Consider the following 9,366-nt stretch of genomic DNA (forward strand, 5'->3'; position numbering starts at 1 on the left):
AGTATGGTGTTTGTTGCAAGCATGACTCAGGATGATTACAACGAAAACATTGCTGGCAGCCTGTTATTAGGCTGTCAACAAAACCAAGTAAGGTTTGTGTCTGTCGGAGCAGGCCCGATCAAGAGTTCAAATGATACCTCAATTATTTAGACGTGGCTCGTTTCCTAGCCAATCAGACCCCGCAAAGGAGCTTATTTTTACCGAGTGACCGTATCCACCTAAAGTAATTGAAAGTGGGAAAAACCCCTTGTTACATGCCTTGCTTAATACAAATGCGAGCTAAACAGCTACAGCCAAGTCGTCTTGAGACCTTTACGACTAAACGCTATAGTTAGTTATTCGCTGGCAGTTTTACAGTCGACATGGTTCTAAGCTCATCAGCTGAGATCTGGAGAGGCATCGAGAAGCTTGATAATCAAAAGCAGAAGGATCTTCTTGAATGGCAACTCCAAGCCAGAGAACCAATCCGCCGCTTTGCCGACATAAGATTGGGCGACCACTTGGTAACAAAAGGCTCCATGCTCGACAACTTATTTCCTCGAGATCTTGGTGTACTTAAATATCTTAATGTGCTAGACGAGCTTAAGGAATCACTTTCTGCTCTTGATTTGCTTGAATACGAGCACCATTTCCTCTGCATTGGATTTGGGAGTAAAGGGGAGCCAAAGATCATCCATTATTATAACACGGAATCCAACTGGGAGCGATTTGTCTCAACAGTAGGTTGTGGCTCTGGGAAAAGTCTTGGAAAGCTGGGAAAGATACAAGAAATGACCTTACCGAACGACACTCTCATCACAGGACCAACTGCCAGCAACGGAAGATGATGAATGGAAAATGGCAAGGGTCGTCTGGCCAGATGAGTTGCGGCGATATTCCGAGGAGGAAGTTATTAATAGGGCTAAGAAAAGGGTAGACGAGGATTCCTATGACCCGATGAGGAACAACTGCGAGTCGTTCGTCTTGTGGTGTTTGTGTGGCTTAAACATCAGTCCACAAGCGACTCGCATGCGAAAAACCCTCTTTGCAACGGGCAGTGCCATACTTAAGACAGGATTTCGGGGAATCCAACAAGGCGTCAAGATACTCTCCAAGGCAGGTGCTCAATTTCTCGACGACGTCCTTGTTCGTCTTTTTGGCGTTGGTATAAAGGAAGGCGCCACTGCACAATTTTCAAAAGCTCTTTGTCACGGCTGGGTCTTGATGGCGGTGCTTTAGTATCGGTCTTTGTTGAGATTGGTGTAGCAGGCAAGGACATTTACAATGCCTGGGAGAAGTGGAGCAGTGAGGTTATATCCGAAGAGACGTTTTTCAAGGATGCAGCCGATAAAGTAATGGGGGCGCTCTTTCGCTCGGGCGGAAGTGTCGCCGGAATGCTGGCGTTTGGTGTCGTCGGAACCCTCATTGGAGTCTTCGGTGGCCATCTTGTCTCATGTATCATTTCAGAATTCCTGCTAAGTTAACTTACTAACGAATATTGTCATAAACCATGCGTTTGAAGAAAAAACCTGAGAAATCTCAAAGTCTCTATCTATGAAGCTTGACTAATTCGCTTCGCTCGATAAAGGAACACATTTAGTTAAGTATTACAAGTGACAGTAATCATCGGGTGTTCGTCTTAAACGAATTTATGTCCCTTAATTCCTTTACTATTCCTTTAATATTTTTAATATTTTAATTTTAATTTTAATACTCTTAGTGTTGAAACACTAAGAGTAGTAAGTTGACCATACGCATCAATAGGCTTTATGATGACAATTAAACTCCTTTTTATTTTTCAACTGAAAGACATTTTGAGCTACAATGCATGTTGCAATCCCCTCTCCCTTCTATAACGGGAAAACGCCCTGTGTTTGGCTACAGAGTGTTTCTATTGCGTGACTACAATGCAAATATTATATGCGAACGCAGCTGCTCCGATCAAGAGTTCAGTGAATGGCTCGCTTACTTCCGCAGCCAATCAGGGGCCGTCAACTAGCTTATATTTGGCTAGTGATTTAAATAAAATGAAACTGGGAAAAACTCCTATTTCAATATGAAAGCAACACGGGGTTTATATTAGCTGGCATTGCATGAGGCCTACACCACAAGAAGCTGTAGGTATCTGCCGGCAGTTTCGTAGTCGACATGGTTCTAAATTCATCGTATTTCGTCTGGAAAGGTATCGAGAAACTTGAGAGCGAAGAGCAAATGGGTCTTCAATGGTTGTCGGTCAAGTTGTGATCCCCATTCCTGTTGCTGGCGGTCTCGTGGAAGCTGTTCTTGGAGTCCTCGGTGGACATCTTACAAAATTCATGTCCGAAACTAGCACTAAAATTCTTGCTCGCTTAATCCAGAGTAAAATAGTACCAATACTGGAGAAGGTTTACGACGCAATGCGTAGTTAGCTCTGTTTCTTTAAGTTTCTTTTCTTCATTCGATCATCCGTTGAACTAATTTTATCCGTCGAGCTAATTTTTTCACATGTAATATAAATTTCTACTTTGAAACATAAAATCTAGGCATTACATGACATTCGGCGTGCCGTGTGTTGTCCCGGTTAGGCGAACCAAAGTATTTTTATGAGAAAACGTTGTCCAGCCTGCCAGGGTTACCCTGCCTGCCGAGGTGAGACAACTCGCCCACCCGAGTTAATAGAAGACACAATAGTTAATAATAGTAAATAATCGAAGACACAACCAGAATCACGGTTCACGACGAATTAAATACTTCTTTCTCATTTCACGGAGAGTTATTTTGGAAAATCACGGTACACGGATTCTAATGAAATCACGATTCACGAGAAAAAAAAAAAAAAAAAAAAATCAAGCCATTTTACATTTAATGGGAAAAAAATCAGGCCATTCACGAATCACGAAAATACCCTTTACCACCCTCTAAATATTCCCTCTATTTCTTGGAAGCAGTCTCATCTGTCAGGCAATTATCTTTATACCCTATCAGGTCATTAGCATTGATAATTGACGAGTAGATTTAGCCTCGGGTGGAAAGCAACCGGATCCCAGGCTCGTTATATTGGGAACGAAGTTGAAGGCACACCCACTACAGTGGAGTCGTGTTTGCAAACCCGCCATTCCCATCCCCAGTACTACTCATTTTAAAATGTCATTACAATTCACGAAGCAACGGAGGCTCTGAGGAATTAGGAGTGGCAATTGCCCTGGGAGCTATATAGCTAAGAGTAGCAATTTCACCATACGCGTCAGTAACCTTTATGATGTCAATAAAACTACTTTTATATTTTTCAACTGAGGGACATTTTAATCTATAATGCACGTTACATTCCCCTCTCCCTTCCATAACAGGCAAACGTCCTGTGTTTGGCTACAGCGTGTTTCTATTGCGTGACTACAATGCAAACATTATTTCCAGGCTAATAAACATTGCGTCAGTCGAACGCATCTACTCCTGTCAATAGCTGGATTACTCTTATTTACGCGGCTACATTTTTCCGCCAAGCAGGAGCTTATTTTTAGCTGGAGCCGGGCATAATTGGTACCTACTCTATAGGATTGACAAACTTCTTTCAATAGTATGCAGCTTAGCTCAGTTTAAAACGTATGAAGGCGACGGAGGCAAAGATATAGATGTTAATGAATATGGATGAAGTGCTGAAACTTGCAGTCAGTGATAAGTAAGCATGAGATAGCTTAGGTATCAGACAAACAGATAGAGAAACAGAAGAAAGGATTGCAATGCTGAAGGCGAGTTACAGCTTGAAGTCTGATTGCAGTGCAAATTTAAAAGTGTTCAACAGGTCATCATACATTTGCAAGGTTTATCTGAGAAAGCTTTATGTTACTTTAAGAAAACCAGAATTTTCTAATATGCGTATTATTTGCTCCAGCTTCGTAAGCCGTTCAATGAAATGTTAACATTCGTATTAAAATTCAACACTAAGAGTAGCAAGTTGACCATACGCATCAGTAACCTTTATGACGTCAATAAAACTACTTTTTTTATTTTTTAACTTGGAGACATCATTTGAGCTACAAGGCACGTTACAATCCTCTCTCCCTTCTAACAGAAAAACGTGCTAGCTGTGTTTGCCTACAGAATTTTTCTTTTGGGTGACTATGATAAACATTACGTCAGTCGACGCAGCTACTCCGGTCAAGAGTTCAATCCATGGCTCGCTTAATCTTATGTGACGACATTTGCCAGCCAATCAGGGCCCGTCGGTGAGCTTAATTTTGGCTAGTGACTTTTATAAAAGCAACTTCTCGACAGCGTTAAGGGAATCTCTGCGTTCCCCTGGTTCAGCAATCAATCGGACTGTGTCGTTCTGTTTTCTTACGTTTATTTACGATCCACACACTCTACATTCAATCGATCTCGATCTCTATTCATTCTGTCAGTTACAAGATAGTGATTCTATTTATTGGTTATCATAACGAAAATACACGCGAAAATCCCGAGGATCATGACGTCACTGATTTGGACGGAATCGAGACTGATGTACGCTTTGTGTTATAGACCCGCCATGCCTTGCGCCCGGATGACATACGAGGAACAAGTTACGAGCAATACCGTGATACGTTGCAACCTCAAAGTCACCCGAAGCCTTCCCGATGTCCTTTCCTGGTTAAGCCCGAGGTGTGGAAGGGCACGCCTAAACTACATAAAGCCATTATATTCTTAATACTTATTTGTGGTTTTCTAAGATCCTATTGTGTTTTCTATTGCATCAGACTTGGCTTGAGTTTTCACCCGGGCTAATCCGATTAACAACTCTGTAAACCAAGTACACCCAAGGGCCCCACTCCTTTACCGCACAGGATGTTCGAAACCAAATTTGCGCCCACAATTTCCCAGGTCCAGATAATTCTTTTTTTCATTAGCGGCAATATAAGCTTACATTCTTGTAGTTATTTCAAATTATATGAAAGCACGTTTCACGATACACGGGCTCCAACTACATTGTATTAGACCTACACCACAATAAGCTGTAGATATCTGCCGGCAGTTTCGTAGTCGACATGGTTCTAAGTTCATCGTATTACGTCTGGAAAGGCATCGAGAAACTTGAAAGCGGAGAGCGAGTGCGGCTTCTTCAGTCGCTGGCAGCTTCAAGCCAGAGAGCCGATCCACCGCTTTTCTGACATGAAGGCAGGAGACCACCAAGTGCGGAAAAATTCCTACCTCAGTCGGTTTGATTCCATACGAACATCACTTCATCTGCATTGGATGTGACTGTGAAGGGCGACCAAAGATCGTCCACTATGACTCGAAAAGCAAACCTTCACAGTCGGTAACGGTGTGCCTGATAAAATTACCCCACTAAGACTTTATCAAGGACGAAGACGAACTGCAAGCTAGGGGAAGAGAAGTGGAGCGGGTCGTATGGCCAGAAGAATTGCGACGCTATTCGGCAAAAGAAGTCACTGACAGGGCTCAAAGGAGGCTTGGTGAGAAATCGTTCTATCACTTGATAAAGAATAACTGCGAATCGTTCGTCATGTGGTGTTTATGTGGTCTGAAAATCAGTCTGCAGGCGACTACGAAATCTCTGTAGTTTCTTTGTGGTAGGTAACGGTATATTACGGTCGATTTGGCGGGCCCGCAGCACGTTTTCAATTAAGAAACTAAGAAATTTCAAGTTCCCTTTCTATGAAACCCTATTCACTTCGCTCGACAAAAGATCGCATTTAGTTTAGTAGTACAAGAGACGGTGATGGTGCCAATCATTCGATGCTGCTCGTTCTAAAAAGGAATTTATGTCCTTTAATTCCTTTACTTTTGCAATTTTCTATTTAAGAAATTTGAGCAGTAGCGTCGAGAGGTATTATACGATCTCGTTATGTAACAAGTTCCACCCTCTATAGACGAAACTGTACCTAGCCATAGAAATGGTGTAATTAGCGCCAGTCATAAGGCTGAACAGAACTTATTCAACAGTATGTGCAGTTTAAAACGTATGGAGACAAAGTTGGCAAGATACTGAGATGTTTAAGTAAATATGGATGAATTAACAGCGTTATGATGTTCTGTCAGTACATGATAAGTAAGCATGAATAAGCCTAGGTTGACTTTTAGAAACAGAGCTAACTAGTAAAGGAACAGAAGAAAGGATTGCAATGCTGAATGTGAATTACGGTTTGAAGTCTGATTTCAGTCCAAATTTAAAAGTGTTCTACAGGTCATCGTACTTTCGCAAGATTTAACTGAGAAAGTTTTATATTGCTTTAAAAAAACCAGTACTGTCTAATGCGTATTATTTTCTCCAACTTCGTGACCCGTTCGAGATCAGATTAAAACTAAATAAACACTAAGAGTAGCAAGTTGACCATACGCATTAGAAACTTTTATGATGTCAGTAAAACTAATTTTATATTTTTCAAATGAGAGACATTTTGAGCTACAATGGACGTTACATTCTCCTCTCCCTTCTAACAGAAAAACGTCCTGTGTTTGGCTACACAGTGTTTCCATTGCGTGACCGCAATGTAAACATTATTTTCAGGCTGATAAACATTGCGTCAGTGGAACGCATTCGCGCCTGTCAAAGGTTCAATTAATGGCTGGATTATTAAGCGAATACCTTTTCCAGCCGATCAGGAGCTTATTTTTAGCTGGAGCTGGGCGTAATTGGTGCCTACTCTATAGGATTGACAAACTTCATTCAAAAGTATGCAGTTTAGCTCAGTCTAAAACGTACGAAGACAAAGTAAGCAAAGATATAGATGTTAATGAATAAGGATGAAGTGTTGAAATTTTCAGTCAGTAATAAATAAACATGAGCTAGCTTGGGGTAACTTTCAAAGACAGAGAAACAGAAGAAAGGATTGCAATGCTAAATGCGAGTTACAGCTTGAATTTTGATATCAGTCCAAATTTAAAAGTGTTCAATTGGTCATCATACATTTACACGATTTAACTGAGAAAGTTTTATGTTGTTTTAAGAAAACCAGTATTGTCTAATTCGTACTATTTTCTCCAATTTGGTGACCCGTTCTAGGTATTAAAATTGAACACTAAGAGTAGCAAGTTGACCATTCGCATCAGAAACTTTTATGATCATGACATTTTGAGTTACAATGCACGTTACAATCCCCTCTCCCTTCTATAACAAGAAAACGTCCTGTGTTTGGCTACAGAGTGTTCCTATTACGTGCTACAATGCAAATATTATTTTATTGCCAGGGTGATGATAAACATTGCGTCAGTCGAACGCTGCTCCGGTCAAGAGTTCAGTAAATGGCTCGCTTAATCTTATGTGGCTAACTTTCGCAGCCAATCAGGGCTCGTCAACTAGCTTATTTTTGGCTACTGACTTAAACGATTTAAATAAAACGAAACCGGGAAAAACCCCTATGATTTCAGAATAAAAGCATCGCGGGGTTTAGCTACATTATATTAGGCCTACTCCACAAGAAGCTGTAGATATCTGCCAGCAGTCTCGTAGTCGACATGGTTCTAAGTTCATCGTATTTCGTCTGGAAAGGTATCGAGGAACTTGAGAGTGAAGAGCAAATGCGTCTTCTTCGATGGCAACTTCAAGCCAGAGAGCCGATCCATCGTTTTTCCGACATGAAGACAGGCGACCACCTAATCCGAAAGAGTTCCTCCCTTGGTATTTCGTACGAGCACCACTTCATTTGCATTGGATCAAACTGTGAAGGGCGGCCAAAGATCGTCCATTATTATAACACGGCGGCTAACGCTAGCGCACAAGTGGTTCGTACGAGCGGCCTTGGTTCGGGTAGCGCAAATGAACAATTGGGAATAGTTCAAGTGATGACATTACCCCACAAAGACTTTATCAAGGATGAAGACGAACTGCAAGCTAAGGGAAGAGAAGTGGAGCGAGTCGTTTGGCCGGAGGAACTGCGACGCTTTTCTGTACGAGAAGTCATTAGCCGGGCTCTGAATAGGAATGGCGAGAAATTCTATCACTTGATGAAGAATAATTGTGAGACGTTTGTCATGTGGTGTTTGTGTGGCTTGAAAATCAGTCTGCAGGCGACACCACTGCGAAAAGCTCTTTGTGAAACAGGTAGCGGTGTTCTGAGGTCGATTTGGCATGGCCTGCAGCAAATTTTCAAGGTAGTCACCGAGCTTGTTGACGACTTCGCTGTAGCGATCGGACGCGGCGCAAAACGCAGTGCAGTTGGCCAAGCCAGCCAAGCTGCTCCAAAAGCTCTTTCAAAGGTTGGAGTCGGGGTCGGCGCGGCAGTAACTGTGATAATCGAGGCAGTTATGGCGGGATATGACATTCGCAATGCGTACAAGAAGTGGAAAGATACACAAGTAATTGAGTCCAGAGAGGAGTTCATCGGAGAGGTCACTGATATTCTGCTGTTGGCACTTTTTCGCTCCGGCGGAAGTATCATAGGAATGGTTGTCGGTCAAGTTGTGATCCCCATTCCTGTGGTTGGCGGCCTCGTGGGAGCTGTTCTTGGAGTCCTCGGTGGACATCTTCTTGGAAAATTCATGTCCGAAACAACGACTAAATCTCTTGCTTGTTTTATTGAGAACAAAATAGTACCAATACTGGAGAAGGTGTATGACGCAATGTAAAGTGCAGGCATCTTCCCGTCATTCCAAAGTTCCTCCTACCCTCACCCTCTCGAGACTGCTCTGGTGTGCGATGTAACGCTGAACTGCGCGATGTGATTTCAAATGTAACATATTATATGAAGTAACTTAAGGAAAATTAAATAACGCAAATCAAGGGAAAATTATTTCCAATGCAAACGGTGCGGTAATTCAAAACAAACTGGTGATTTTTTGTCTCTGACCGTAGCCCGTTAGATTTTTAATTTCGGATTTAGATGGACGAGACTGAAAACAACTTTCTCAGCGTGACGCGAAGCTTAAAATAGTTTAAAAAGTTCTCTTATGTCATGGTCTCTTGTGAAAATCTAGGGTCATGGATCATCATGTTTGCCTGTGAGCACAACGAGCGACAGTTGATGTAAAAGTACAGTTTATTCATTACTGTAAATGACAATAAACTCTTCTTTAAACTGGAAAGCTTTTTCTTTATAAGTTTTTGCTACTAGTCCTTATCCTTAGTGGAACCTGGAACGTGATGATATTCAATATCTTTGGGATTGCAGTGAAATTCTCGACTACCTTTTTGCTAGACTTGCCACAAGTCGACCTCACGAATTTCAGAGTAGAATATGTTAAGCCGCGAAGCGCCCGTTTTTAAGATCGCGAAGCGGCCGAGCGAGCGACGAAGTCGCGAGAGGTCCGGCGGGTACTGAATAAACAAGACGAAGGACTTTTCAGAAAGTCTACCTTTTTGCTTAAAGTATATACAATTTTGTGGGAGGCGCGGTGGCCTCGTGGTTAGTGCGCTCGTGTCCGGATCGAGCAATCCGGGTTCGAGCCTTGGCTGAGAACATTATGTTGTGTTCT

General features: G+C 42.1%; 1 protein-coding gene across 1 annotated transcript; it reads left to right on the forward strand.

Annotated features, from left to right (window-relative positions):
- Positions 1–5,683: 5,683 nt before the first annotated feature.
- Positions 5,684–8,930, forward strand: LOC145502841 (uncharacterized). The gene has a single exon (XM_081482233.1). The coding sequence runs from the start codon at positions 7,411–7,413 to the stop codon at positions 8,518–8,520; it is 1,110 nt and encodes a 369-aa protein (XP_081338359.1). The 5' UTR covers positions 5,684–7,410; the 3' UTR covers positions 8,521–8,930.
- The last annotated feature ends 436 nt before the right edge of the window (positions 8,931–9,366 follow it).

Source organism: Orbicella franksi, chromosome 11, assembly GCF_964199315.1.
Source record: "Orbicella franksi chromosome 11, jaOrbFran1.1, whole genome shotgun sequence".
NCBI lineage: Eukaryota > Metazoa > Cnidaria > Anthozoa > Scleractinia > Merulinidae > Orbicella > Orbicella franksi.